General features: G+C 44.1%; 1 protein-coding gene across 1 annotated transcript in view; it reads left to right on the top strand.

The window, feature by feature from the left end:
• The first annotated feature begins 1,668 nt into the window (after window positions 1-1,668).
• Window positions 1,669-15,347, top strand: part of rnd2 (Rho family GTPase 2) — an 80,775-nt gene continuing 67,096 nt past the window's right edge. The window contains exons 1-2 of the mRNA XM_078223985.1: window positions 1,669-1,958; window positions 2,555-2,642. Coding sequence (XP_078080111.1) covers window positions 1,818-1,958; window positions 2,555-2,642 — 229 coding nt within the window. The 5' untranslated portion in view covers window positions 1,669-1,817. The remainder of the gene's footprint in view (window positions 1,959-2,554; window positions 2,643-15,347) is intronic.

Genomic DNA, 15,347 nt, shown 5'->3' with positions numbered 1-15,347 from the left:
GTGTAAACGTTGCTAGTAATCTGCCTAGTGATAGGATATCAAAATTCTCTGGTACCTTTGCTTCCTCTCTGAAACGCTATGGGATATGTTTAAATTGAAAGTGCTCCACCAATGCAAACCGTTATCACAGCATTTTTATTAAGCTGATGCTCTTGTTCTCCTTTTCTCAACAGAATACTCCAAGGTATATGTTGATCTCCATTAATTTGATTGAACTTGTTATCTTCAGACTGAGTGCTCATCAGAGGTACATCACATAACACTGAGATTTCCTCTGACGCATGGATTAGACATGCTTTTCATGAGGCATGAGAGGCACAGTGATTAGCACGGCTGCCTCACTGCGCCAGGGACCCCGGGTTCAATTCCAGTCTTGTGTCACTGTCAGTGTGGAGTTTGAACGGTCTGCCCGTGTCTGCGTGGGTTTCCTCCGGGTGCTCCGGTTTCCTTCCACAATCCAAAGATGTACGGGTTAGGTTGATTAGCTGTGCTAAATTGCCACTTAGTGTCAGGGGGACTAGCAGGGTAAACATGTAGGGTTATGAGGATAGGCTCTGGGTGGGATTGTTGTCAGTGCAGGCTCAATGGGCCGAATGGTCTTCTTCTGTACTATAGGGATTCTATGATTCTATGAATGAGGTGAATTACTATTCCACCCACCATTTCCCCTTTAAGAGCAAAAACCACCTGGTTTCAAGTCAACTATGTTATCACAACGTTCAACATTCACTCCTTCCATTACCAGCCCACTGTGAATGCTGTGTGTACCATCTACAAGGTGCTACAAGTAACCAAAACTTCTTTGAAGACACCTCCCAAACACATGACTTCTATCACCAGAAAGGATAAGGGCAGCAAACCTATGGGAAAGCCATCACCTACAAGTTCCCCTCCATGTCACAAACCATCCCGCCTTGGAACCATATTTCTGCTTGCTCATCGTCGCTAGGTCAAAATCTTGGAATTCCCTCCATAACAGCATTGTGGGTGTGTACCTACAGCACAGGGACTGCCACGGTCCAAGAAGGTGGCTCACCACCACCCTCTCATGGGCAATTAGGGATGGGCAATAAATGTTGGCATTAGCTAGCAATACCTAAATGCCACGGACAAATAAAAAATGATTGGAATTGGACAAAGGAAATCCCGCATTTCACCACACTGTGGCACTGCATGTTGGTGTTGAACCACTTGGCACTTTCTCTCCTTCTACATGCTTTGTGTGTCCACACAGTAGGATTGTCAAATGATATCATCTACTTTTATTTCCCAAATTTTGTTACATGTTTTTAATGCCCATCCTCTTCGTAGCTAATATTTCAGGTGTCAGTCCCCCCCCCCAAAAAAAAAGACTACCAATTTGTTCCATTCCATTCTTACAAAAATTCCAGCCCATTTTTTTGTTTGAATCTTTCTAAAAATGGTCTCTCTTGGTATCTCCGTTCAGAATCAGTACTTTATAGAGTGCCGTTCACACTTTGGTGTGAAGTTGGAGGGCAGGCTTGAATCGATTTGACTTAATTCACTCATTTTTAATTGAATTATTTGCCAACTGCTGGCTCCTCCCAGGGTATTTGCATATCTCCAGGACCATTGCACTGATTGGCGACTCTATCCTCAATGAGGAGCTGCCGGGCTCCTAGTCAAACAGCCTGGAGAAAGCAAGGCAGTCAGACCGAAGAAGGCACACAGGGTAGGGGAACTGGGAGGCACATAGTGCAAGCACAGGGGAGCTGGGAGGCACACAGGGCAGCACAGGGAAACTCTCCTCTCGCACTCGGGATTACTGGTTGGAAGCTACAACCGTCACACCGTTGATGAAAGAAGGGACTAGCCATCAGGACCAGAATCAAGCCATGGAGAATCAAATCGCTCGTTGCAAGATTGTTGTGGTTGGGGATTCACAGTGTGGAAAAACTACTTTATTACACGTATTTGCCAAGGATTGTTATCCCGAGGTAAATATAATTTATTTTAGAATTCTTCTACACACTAGTCTAAAATTTGAACAGACCTGCTGGAAACTCTCAATTTTGCTAAGATCTCCGCGTCCGCATTATCCCAATAAGAAACTACTCTTATTTTCCATTTGTGTCAAGTTTTGTCTCCAATCTGTATTTACTTAACCGATTACCCGTACACAGACCAACTAGAGCGTCTCATTCCAAACATCACCCATTCTTCTATCAATATTTACTTCTTAAAATATTGCTAAAGATCAACTCGGGCTTGAGTCGCTGAAAAGTATGAAAGTTCATACTGATTTTTAGATTGAAATATTTCCTTGTGGTGCTTTGCAAATGATCCTGCAGTTTAAGAAATAAAGCAAAAATACTGCGGATGCTGGAATCTGAAACAAAAACATCTTTTCTGTTTTTGTTGCAGCAGTTTAAGAACACTCTATAGCAAGTTTAAAAAAAAAGACACCAGCAAATTGTCCAATTAACTGTCGTCAAATAATTTGCCATTCAAATATTATCCTCTCCTTTTTAAAAACTAAAATCTATTTTTTTCAAAACATGTATTCTTTAATCAATCACTTTTTAAATTCCAGAATTATGTCCCCACTGTCTTTGAGAATTATACAGCGAGTTTCGAAATCGACAAACAAAGAATCGAATTGAATATGTGGGATACTTCAGGTGAGTGCTGCTGTTTGGAATGGGGCGACCCTCTTTATTTTTGGGTCGCTGCTGCTGTGTTTCTGAATGACTGGTCCCCTGGTGTGGGAAGAACACGCTAAGAACCGCCCCCCCATCCTCTCTTCCCCCCCCCCCCCCACCTCCATGTACACTCTTCCCCCCCCCTTCATCCACTCCCCCCCCCCCTTCATCCACTCCCCCCCCCCTTCATCCACTCCCCCCCCCCTTCATCCACTCCCCCCCAAACAAACTGTGCGCCAATGCGCAAATCGGATACAACACCTGAACCCAGGCAGTTTCAGCTTCAGCGAAGAAATGTGCAAATTCTAACTGCCCAGAGTAAAATGCAGCATAGTTTTGCTTCTGATAATCATGGGAATCGAGAGGGGAGGGCTAGCCACCAGGCTGGGGAGGAATGGGGGGTGGGGGTAGGGGGGACATGTCCTAATAAACCCCCCTTTATTAATCGGGCTGTGATTTAAGTTCAACAGATCCCTGGGCAGTTTGAGATGGAAAGTGTCATTGCAGATAAGCTGGTGAGAACCAAAAGGGTCGTACTTAATTCATCACAAACGCGCGAGAAAAATAAAACTTTGAAGGGTTTTGGAAGGTGGTGAGGTTGCTTTGAGTTGCAGACAGACCCATGCGGTGTCTGTGTCCTCCTCCCCCCCCACATGGGCGCTTGCTGGTCTATTCAGGTTTTGGGAGGAGATGTCTCAAACGACTTTTGGGGGGAATTGGCCGATGATACATCCTTAAAGAAACGCGTTTTAAAAGGCAGCTCTTATGAAACCCTGTCCAAACCCCTCTCTTCTGTGACAGTAACATGTACATTGCGCGCTGTCATTCAGAAAGATCTTGCCCACATCGCTTTCCCTTCCCCAGACAACGGGTTTTGCCAAACACTTTCTTTCCTTTCCATGAAAAAAACTTAAACAACTGTATCTTTTGTTTTAGATCTTTCAGCTGTGGAGCACAGCAAGAGATTTCAGATATTGTAACTGCAGTGGTGGTGCCTATCCTGCCTGCTGGGTCTTACTGCTGCAGCTCTGAAACTGGTCACTTGGAGGCGTTCGAGTGACTGTGTGGAGCCCTTCACCACTTTTGTCTGCCTCTTCCCCTGGGGAAGAGTGACTGGGATGTGTCCTCTCCGTGGGGAATAGATTTACTGGTTCCCCTTTGAAAGTTAACCTTATAGAATGTAAATTCAGATCAGTAACAATGAGGGGGGGCATAAAAGGCTATGAAAGTGTCTTTTTGTCTTGTGAACTACACTAGCAAGTTTACATTTATTGTCCATCCCAAAGTTGCCCTGCAAAGGTTGCACTGAGAACTTAATAGAAAGTTTGATTAAATCTGACAGGCTACAGGTGGGATTACGGGGATAGGGCCTGGGTGGGATTGTTGTCAGTGCAGGCTCGATGGGCCGAATGGCCTCCTTCTGCACTGTAGGGATTCTATGATTCTATGGTTGTAGGGCTGGAGGCGGTTACACAGATAGGGAGGGACAAGAATCTGAAAATGAGGATGAGAATTTTAAAATTGAGGCTCTTCCAGACTGGGAACGGGGGGTGGGGAGGAGGGGTGGGGGGGAAGGGGAGGGGGGCTGGGGGGGAAGGGAGGGGTGTTAGAAAGCAAAGAGGTGATTGGTGTGGGTTAGGGTATGAGCAGCAGAGTTATCCATGGCCTCAAGCCTGTTTGGGTGGAAGCTGGGAGTTTGGCCAGGGGAAATTTTGAATAGTCAAGCCTAAAGGTAACAAAAGGCATGGTGGAGGCTTACAGCGGCCTTACAGCTGAGGCAGGTGCAGATTAAGGAGATGATATAGAGGTCAAAGTCTATTTCTGTTTTACCTCCTATAAATTAGTGCTGCACAGGAGCTTTGGTAATATTTAATTATTAAACCATGGTGGTGTTTCAATGTATTTGTGCTTTGATAATAACATGGGATATTCAGGCTGTTCAGCTTGCCCTGATGTTCAGCAGCACTTTCAAGGGCCAATCTAGGCCCACTGACCTAACTTTATATCCCTCTACCGCATGCTGAGGCAGATGGGGAGTTTTGATTTGATTATAAAGTGTTTACCTGAGATGTTGGTTCAACATTGAACTAAAGCACTTTAACTGCAGGTGAATAAATGGAGGTGAGCTGATGGTCATGTATTCATATGGCTATAATTAAATGGATCACATTGTTTAACTAGGTTTTCTTTACGTGAGCTTTGATGAAGAGCCATCCTGACTCGAAATGTTGGCTCTATTCAGCTCTGATGAAGGGTCATCCAGACACGAAACGTTGGCTCTATTCTCTCTCCACAGATGCTGTCAGTCCTGCTGAGTTTCTCCAGCATTTTCTGTTTTGGTTTCAGATTCCAGTTTGTTGCCTTTATTCTCTATAATGCTGCAATTCACTTGCTCCTCTAACCCTCTGATCCTCGTGGCTCAGTGATCGATATGTAAATGAGCTGAATTTTGTCAGTCACTATCACAGGATGGCATGAAAACAGGAGCGGGTTGCAATGGGGTGAGAACTTCCAGTTCTCACTCAGGAGTAAAACCAAAGGCTGCACTGGCAGAAGAGTTGGGGGTGCGTGCATTCCTAACCAGGAAATACAAGCCTCCCTCTGCGAATTCTGAACTTTGGCGTCAGCTATTTGGAATTTATTGATTGAACTTCTCTCTTCTAATGCTTTCAACCTTGAGGATGCTTTGCATTGTGGGCATTGACCCTTCACCCTGGATTCTCAATAAAATGATTTGAACAGGCCATTTCTTTCTAAATTTGGGGGTGGGTAGGGGGGGAAACCATTGCGTTACGTATACTAATGGCAAAGTCAGTATATTAGCTGATTCCTGTAGTGAAAATCTCATTCCTTACAGGTTACAGTGGTTCCTTTCAAAATTATAATTGCATTCTATGTTTGTATTAATGGACATTTTTGACATTAATGGAATGCATTTCTCCTCCACCGGCTGCTATTTAGAGAATCTCCTTATAAAAAGGGACCTACCATCAGTGGGGCTGGACAGGAATTAGGACCCAGCGGCGGTCTCTTCCAGCCTAGCAACTCCCTGCTGTCCCTTTCAGTGCTCTTTTCCCATGTGGAGTATTGTCTGAAGCCACAATGAGCCTTTCCAAAGCCAAATTCCTGAATCAATAGCCCAAAGAGAGGTTGAAACCATTGCTTTTGACATGAGGATCATCTTTCATGTTTAAAGTGCCCGATATGTGTTGCACTGAAAAGGAAGGTTGCACTTCCCATGTTTTGCTTCTCTGTCTCCTGAGGATTTCATTTTCAGGAAATATGAACTGCGAGGATTTGCATCGATTTACTTGGATTCGGTGACCATAAAATCTGCTAGACCTTAAGAAGGGAAATACTGTGTTACCCAGGCATGCTTAATAGGGCAAGTTAGGGCAGTTGTAATTGATTTATAAAGCAAGGTTCCAATTAAATGTAATAGATTTATAAAGGGACTCTACATGGTTTATTTTCAATAGTAGTCTTCAGTTAAACCAATTACAGCTAGGTGTTGTACCTGTTTCTGCCACATTCAGTTTTTGGTACCACTTGGCAGTGAGATATCAGTTTCCGATCTTTCCTTTTTTAAAAAGTTAAATAATTGAATCGTAGAACCCCTACAGTGCAGAAGGAGTCCATTCGGCCCATCGAGCCTGCACCGGCAACAATCCCACCCAAGCCCTATCCCTGAAGCCCCACATATTTACCCTGCTAATCCCCTGACACTAAGGGAAATTTAGCATAGCCAATCAACCCAACCCGCACATCTTTGGAGGAAACTAGAGCACTCGAAGGAAACCCACACAGACACAGGGAGAACGTGCAAGCTCCACATAGACAGTGATGAGAGGCCAGAATCGAACCTGGGTCCCTGGCACTGTGAGGTAGCAGTGCTAACCACTGTGCCACCCGGGCCGTGAATTTCTTTTAATTCATTCAGGGAACATGGGTGTTGCTGACTGGGCCAACATTTATTGTCCATCCCTAATTGCCCTTGAAATGAGTGGTTTGTGAAACCATTTCAGAGGGCATTTAAGAGTCAACCACATTGCTGTGGGTCTGGAGTCACATGTAGGCCACTAGGTAACGATGACAGATTTCCTTGCCGAAAGGGCATTAATGAACCAGACGGGTTATTACGATAATCAACAACGGTTTCATGATCATTTGATTCCAGATATTTATTGAATTCAAATTTCACCATCTGCCATGCTGGGATTTGAACCTGGGTCCCCAGATCTTGCTCTGGGTCTCTGGATTACTAGCCCAGTGACAATACCACTACGCCACTGCTTCCCCTTAAACTGGGATTAATGTTTTAAGGGAAAATGATCAGAATAAAGTAATTCTAGCTCTTCACTTCAAGGAAGGATATAAATCTGAAATGATAGAAACTTCTGGAAATGCCTGACTGGACATTGAAAGGAGAAAAGGTTGGTAAGTTCTGACCGAGAAGCTCTTTGACTTGTCTCCTGAATCGTCATTTCTCCTTTCAGATGCTGGTGGAGTTGCTGTGAATTTCTAGCATCTTCTGTTTTTATTACACTTTTATTTTGTGGCAGAATCATAGAATCCCTACAGTGCAGAAGGAAGCCATTCGGCCCATTAAGCCTGCACCGACAACAATCCCACCCAGGTCCTATCCCCATAACCCCACATATTTACCCTGTTAGTCCCCCTGACACTAAGGGCAATTTAGCACGGCCAATCCACCTAACCCGCACATCTTTGGACTGTGGGAAGAAACCGGAGCACCCAGAGGAAACTCACGCAGACACGAGGAGAATGTGCAAACTCCACACAGACAGTCACCCGAGGCCAGAATTGAACCCGGGTCCCTGGTGCTGTGAGGCAGCATTGCTAACCACTGTGCTGCCCTGGTAGTTTTCGACAAAAGTATTTGATAACCATTGGCTCTGTATTCATACAATGAATATTGTATTGATAAAAGCAAGATACTGAGGATGCGGGAATCTGAAAAGAAAAACAGAAAATGCTGGAAAAACTCAGCAGGCCTAGCAGCATCAGTGGAGAGAGACTTCATTCATCACAATGCACAAAGACATTTCAAGTCTGTATGACTCTTCCTAATTTCCTATTACATGCTTCACCATATGGCATTCAGAATGATTTTAAGTACAATTATTGTTATAAATTGTATGTCTTTTTTAATGGATTTTTCTCTAGAATGAGAAAAATCCATTAATGTAACTATTTGTTGAATCTTTATGCATTGTGATGAATCGAGTCCAACTTTACAGTGGCGTAGTCGACAAGTTAAACTAGAAATGTGGTTTGAGGTTTCACAAGGGGATTTGAAAGCAAGTGGAGAGAGTTGTGCCTCTTTATAAAATGGGCAAATAATTGAATGTGTTTTCCTCTCTCCGTAAATGAGCAGAATATCTTGGAATAGGAACTTATCCCCTCACAGAAGTCTGTAGTGTGGGAACCTGTGATTCCTGATAACAAATTTCCTCCCCCCTTCAGCAAGAGTGCTTGAGGAATGTTGATGAGATTTGGTACATGAATAGCCTCGGGTTTAATTCTGACCCCTCGCTGGTTCCCAGAGACATAAGCACCCTGTGTCGATAGAAAATTCATCGACTGAAGTTGCTATTAAGCGCAACTTTAATTTTGGTTCTATTTCTCCTAACTTGTGTTGTCATTTTAAATGGAAACAATTGTTTTATTTCAAAAATCCAAAATCATATTGTAGCTTATTATTTGAAATTATCAGTGCTAAACTTGAGAAGGTTTTGCGAGATGACCGTGTATTTTGAGCTGCAGTAAGTTACCTAGACACTGCATGAGCTTTTATCAGTTTTACTAATCCTCTTTATCATAAAATCAGTAGTTTTTAAAGTTACATTTCTAATGAGAAGTTAGAATAAGTTTTTTAGTTTAAAAGTGAAGTGGGTTCTTTGATCTCGTTCAACATCACTGCCTGCGAGAATGGAGAATTTGGCGCTCAGCCAAAACTCCATTCACTGCAGCGGGACTGGAGAATCCCAGCTGCGAGCGAGGTCAGAATTTTCCAATGGTTGTCTCGGATTGTACAAAGAACTGATCTTAGTCATGTACTCATTAAGTTTGCAACATTATATCTGTTTGGCTGTAAGGGCGAAAAACATGAGATCCATGTGTTTGTTTCTGGGTCCGTGCAGTTAGCTGGTGTTAGTCAGAACTGATGACCATGAAACCATTGTCGAAAAAACCCATCTGGTTCACTAATGTCCTTTTAAGGAAGGAAATCTGCTGTCCTTATCTGGTCTGGCCTACATGTGACTCCAGAGCCACAGCAATGTGGTTGACTCTCAATTGTCCTCCAAGGACAACTAGGGATGGGCAATAAATGCCAGCAACGCCCATGTCCCATGCATAAATAAAAAAAATTAAAGCAGGAACATTGCAATTGGCCTCAGGACTACTCACAATGCAATAATCTTACAGGAAAGTGTGTGGGTGTTGAGCAGGCTTAGATCAGACATTGCTGTCCTGTCATATTTCAACAAACTACCAGAGATTTGCCAGAACCCTTGGAATCAAATTTCAGCACTGTCATTGCTTACAGGAAAGGAGACAATGGCGGAAGCAAATGATGCCCCAAAATATCAAACAAAATTATTTCAACATTTAGACTTTGTACAACGTTTTTATAAACTATTTAAAGCATTTTTTCTAAATGCAGAATTTTATTGAGATCTGGGTTTGGAGGGGAGCTTGCCTGTTGGCTGGAGAGCCAGTGAGAGACCCACATTGCCCCTTTTTGGGAAGGTCTGTCAAAGTACAAGCCAGTCAGGCAGTGGCGGGAGGCAGATGCGGGCCTTCCCCTAGAATCAAGACCCAAGGTGCGGATATCTCCCCTTCAGAGAGCTGCCGGCCAATCAGAAGCTGTCTATTCTTGTGCTCAGTAGCGCCACTGGAAGGCGGTGGCTGTTGCTGGAAGGACAGGTACTGGAATCCCAGAGTGACCCAGACCACAGGTTGGAAAGGTGGAGGTGGCTTTCACAGGATAGGGGTCACCGGGAAAGGGGGTGCAAGGGGGCGGGCAGGGGTGGCTCTCAGTGGGTCCCCTCCTTCCCTATACTGAGTGTCAGATTGAGGAACTTGACAAAAATGCTTTTGGTTGAGGCACCCCACCTCCCCCCCCCCCCGCCCCCCCCAACCAAGATCCCCCTCACCCCCCCCACCCTCCACCCAGATGTGACAAGCTGACTGCATAGCTTTACCTGTTGTCATGGTGACAAGCCTACCCAATGGGTTAAAATCAGCAGGGGAAGAATGGGCCCTTAAGTGGTCATTAATGGGCCACTTAAGGGCCTCAATAGGTGGTGGGGTTGGAAAGTTGACCATGAGTCTTCCTGCCCAGAATTTATTTCTGGTGGAGGCGGGGTGGTTCGAGTGTGCCACCATTCCACCTAATTACATGACCATCCTGCTGCCAAGCGCGCCATTAACGAGAGCATAAGGTTCTGTCCATTATTTCAAAGTTCCACTCACCAAGCTAATTATCTTTTTCTCCATGTGGAATTCGCTGGACAATACAGCCCAAAGAACAGATAGGTAACAGGCTGCAAATGCTTATCAACCCTCCAGACACAATTACTCTTGCCTATTTTCCCCCATGGGGCAGTGCCTTGGACCTCTCAAGGCTGAAATTGGGAATTTATCTGATGCTCTCCACCCGTGGGGTTATAGCAGGCTGCTAACATATCCTAACAATTTCTTAGAATACAAGGAAATGCTAAAATTTCTGTTTTTAAGTTTGTTTACTCAAGTCACAAGTAGGCTTACATTAACACTGCAATGAAGTTACTCTGAAAATCCCCTTGTCGTCACACTCCTGTTTGGGTACACTGAGGGAGAATTTAGCATGGCCAACGTGCCTAACCAGCACGTCTTTTGGACTGTGGGAGGAAATCGGAGCCCCTGGAGGAGACCCACGCAGACACGGGGAGAATGTGCAAACTCTGCACAGACAGTGACCCAAGCTGGGAATCGAACCCGGGTCTCTAGCACTGTGGGACAGCAGCGCTAACCACTGTAAAAGTGGTGGTATTTAAGCTTTGTTTTGCTGTCTTCTTTTCACATGTGAGAAGACTGACCTTGGTCTTGAAAAGTTGGTTGTAAATTACACCGAGGGTCAGTTGGGAAGCAATCATGTAGTTATACTAGTAAGACAAGGTGATGATTCTATAGATATAGTACTTGGGACGAATGGAATCAAAGGTTATTGGGAGAAAGCAGGATAAGGCTATTGAGTTGGATGATCAGCCATGATCGTGATGAATGGCAGAGCAGGCTCCAAGGGCCAAATGGCCTCCTCCTGCTCCTATCTTCTATGTTTCTATGATACTTATGGGTGGTGGGGAGGGTGGGAGGGCAACACTTTGTCCTGATGTGAAGATGTTGCAATTGCCTCATTGACGTATTTTTGTAAATGAGCTTCTGTGTTATCTCTGGAGTGCAGGCGGTTATTCAATTTATGCCAAAGAGCTGTTCCAGGGCTCAATCCTGCCAGGACAAAGTCTGTCACATTGTTTTTTTGCCTTTTTCATAAACTAAACTAACTCCCACATGGTTCCAACACAGTTCAATTCTGAGCTGGCTGTATAAATAGAGCATAGAGATTGAATTCTTCTCTTATTACAACCCCCGTTGCCCCTTATTCGAACTTGCCATATAGATTTGATTGAAATTTTCACCTTTTCAGGCAGCCAGGGCCCCAAAACTTGAGTGCGAACAGCCTGTCCTCCGAGCAGATTGATCCTGGACTGCGGGGCCAAAGCTGCTCGTCAGCTTGAGAACTTACAAAGGTCGCAACCCCTTGATCCCTCAATGTGGTCTGCCTCTCTCTTGAGGTCAGATGACAGGCCAAGACTCTGGCCTCTTGATTAGCAAAGCCTATTAATTGATCAATGGCTAGGACTGCAGATTAATAAAGAGGAACCAAACCTATGAACAATAGCTGGATTATTACTGCACAGGAAGCAGTTGCCCCGCGCACAATCAATACTTCATTTGCTGCACAAGGATTGTATTGTGTTTTTAATAAATCATAGGCCGATGGCAGGGCCTAATGACACTCGTGTCAATTCAAACAGCAATGCTCCTCCAAACCCTGACCCAAACAGGAAACGTCATTCGGACAATACAACCTCTATTACCGTTTCGGTTGGACCAATGGAGTTTCCGCTGGCCTTATTATTTTCAGATAGAGTTGGAAGTCCTCTGGGCATTCAGTGTCGCTCACAAATCTGAGTGTTAAAGCTTATCCCTGTCAGGTTGAAAGCAATAGATCAAGAATCTCCGTAGTTCACTGTAGAAATGACTGTTGGCAATATTAGCGGATGAATGCTTAACATTTGCACAACATTTCCTCTGTATCATATTTTAGTAAAGCATTAACTTGTACAAACAGATTGATTGAATATGAACATATGTTGAGTGTTTGGCTACTAATGTAGCTAAGTCATTTCCAGCCTGATGTGTAGCAGAGTTTATATTGCTAAAAATACCAAGCAGACAAAACCTTCATAAAGATATTTACAGTGGTGATGTAGTGCAGCAATCAGGAGGCTTCTTATCCCAATACATAAAGCTAACTTCAGTGAGGACAAGTTGTCAGAAAGCTGCCGGTTTAATACTCCTATATTTTATCCATTTGTAATCATAGGGTGTTGACGGGACCTTCAAAGTTTACCCTTTCTTTGACACTGCAATCTGAAAAGAGACCCAATTTTAAATAGAAATTGGAGAAAAGAAGGCAGCATCAAATGCTGGAAATGTGTGTAATAATAACAGAAAAGTGGGAGTTGTTTAAAGTTTATTTATTAGTCACAAGTAAGGCTTGCATTAACACTGCAATGAAGTTACTGTGAAATGCCCCTAGTCACCACACTCCGGCGCCTGTTCGGGTCAATGCATCTAACCAGCACGTCTTTCAGAATGTGGGAGGAGACCGGGGTACCCGGAGGAAACCCACGCAGACACGGGGAGAACGTGCAAACTCCACACAGAGGGTGACCCAAGCCAGGAATCGAACCCAGGTCCCTGCCGCTGTGAGGCAGCAGCGCTAAGCACTGTGCCACCCCACAGTCAGCATCTAACAATGAAAGAGAAATGATAGATTAATGCTTGTAATGGAATCACTGACAGGGCTGTACATTTGTGACACTTACTGTTTTACTTGATCTCCTGTGATCTCCTGGACTCGTTTCGATCGCCTCAGGGGCTCAGAGAGGAATTTCCCAGATTTTTATTTCCCCATATTGGCCCTGGGGTTTTCACTCTGGGTTTTCGCCTCTCCCTGGAGATCACATGGTCTGGAATGGGGGGGTGGGGGTGAGTTAATAGGTTGTGATGAACAAAGCATCGTAGCTGTGAGGGACAGCTCGGTGGATAGGATATTAGGATGTAGATAGGCTGGAAAATTGGGCGGGGATCCTGGATTCAGGATTCAATCCTGGACCGGGGAGCGGCGCGGGCTTGGAGGGCCGAAGGGCCTGTTCCTGTGCTGTATTGTTCTTTGTTCTTTGTACTTAAAGTTAAAAAGCGCTCAATTCTGAACATCCTCATTCTCACTGTTCCTCCCCAGGTTACATTGCTTTATACGGCGACATGTATAATAGGGGAGCAAGGAGTGTGTCATGTACCCTTGAGTTGAATGTACCCTTTTATTTATTTACAAAAAGCTTTCTGTGGACACTTCTTACAATCAAAAGAAACTTGAGCACTAAAACTAGATGCTAACTTTTTCCAACAAATAGTATGTTTTGCTTTCGGATTTTGCACGTACCCTCATTCCTGGGAGCATTAGGCTGTTATTTTAAAAAAAATAATAATGAGGGATCTCATTCCCCTCAATCACACGCAGCCCCATCTCTTTCCACCTTGTGTTTTGGATCAGCTGCAGTGATAGATGCACTGAGGAGCCTAATGCATCTGTCGCTGTGTAATGTGCTGCCTGGGAACCGGGGTGTGAACTGCAGGTGGGCCGGAAGGCACAGCTGCAGGAAAGCGTGCTAAGCTTGGCCCCATTCATTGTGCTAGTCCTAGTGGGTTATCGAGCACGACTCCCCAGCAAGTTAATTGGAAGGGATTATATCACTAACCAAGTCAAATTAAAACCTAAAGCTCCCTTGAGTAAAGCAAACACATGTGAAAATTGCCCAAAAATCAACTTTCCGCCAGAGCATATCAATTGCATTTTGGTTTAATGTGTAAAATATTGATCCCATTTTAATGTCAAGAGCTGTTCATTAATGATGATGTGATACAGAGAAGGTGAGAGGATAAATGCTAATATTTCCTGAACCATTTTATCATTGTTCTATAATCCCATTCAATGCACTTCAAGCCACAAAAAAAGTTTAATGACTTCACTTTGAAGATGCTAAGCAAAATAAGAATGCTTATTATAAGAGGAGGATGTGTACCATAGAACTAGGTAGATTTCCTTTTAAGAACAACAGCAGAAGCATCTCCTTGGATCATTAATGAATCATCACTCAAGTGATTGAAATAGGTTTGGAATACTTTATCACTTTAGATTCCTCCATTATTGTCTTCACACCGTTACCTCACAAGCAGTAGAATAAATTGTACATATGATCGTAATGTCCCGTATCTCTGATTCTTCCTGATTGTCAGTAAATATTTTGCTGTTGGTGAAATGAGGAGAATGTTAGTCAGATTGCTCTCACAACCCCCTTTCTCCTTATCCCGGACCTTAATCCCACCAAACTCTGCTTCTGAGTGAAGTAACATTGAGTTGATTCAAGCAACAAAACCTCCTGTAAACAGGCTGTCCCCCTTGACACTTTTAATTAGCAAGAACGGAAAATATGCAGTAATAGTCCTCGTTCAAGTCATGTAGAGTTTATAAATGTGGAGTGACTATCTTAATTTGTGGCTGCCGGATTGGGAGACAATTAGCAGTATGGGTATTTGCTTTAGGCTGATAACAGTGGGTCAAGATGAATCTCCGTCATTTTCAGTTCAAAGTAAAACGCTCATGTACTGCCAACTTCCAGCCTCACAACTGTCACCAAGCAGAAGAAAATGTCAAATATTATGTTACAGAATCATTGGGTACAGTATTGTGGTTATACCATAGAACAGTGCAGAAAGAGGCCATCCAGCCCTTCAGGTCTGCACTCACTCTCTGACAGATCATCCCACTCAGGCCCTCCCCTCCATCCTATCCCCACAACCCTGCACGTATACCATGGCTAATCCACCTAACCTACACATCTTTGAACAATAAGGAGCAATTTAGCACAGCCAATCCACCTAAATTGCACATCTTTGGGACTGTGGGGGAGAAACACGAGGGAGGAATCCGGGGGAAAGGCACACAGACACTGGGAGAACGTGCAAAATCCACACACAAAGTAATCCAAGGCCGGGATTGAACCCGGGTCCGTGATGCTGAGAGGAAGCACGCTAACCACTGTGCCACCATGTTGCCCACTATTGGAGTAGTGCCTGGAAGCCTGTTTTTTTTAAAGTTTGTTTATTAGCGTTGTTATTAGAGTTCAGTTGTTGTGAAGTGAGGAAAACCATTTCTGTATTGTGGAAAAAAGAGTTTATAAAGTTTATTTGCTGGTGTCACATTAACACTGCAATGAAGTTACTGTGAAAATCCTCTAGTCGCCACACTCCAGCACCTGTTCGGGTACA

This window comes from Mustelus asterias, chromosome 11 (assembly GCF_964213995.1).
Source record: "Mustelus asterias chromosome 11, sMusAst1.hap1.1, whole genome shotgun sequence".
NCBI lineage: Eukaryota > Metazoa > Chordata > Chondrichthyes > Carcharhiniformes > Triakidae > Mustelus > Mustelus asterias.
Note: the sequence above shows the minus strand (reverse complement) of the source record. Positions and strands in the feature narration are given on the sequence as shown.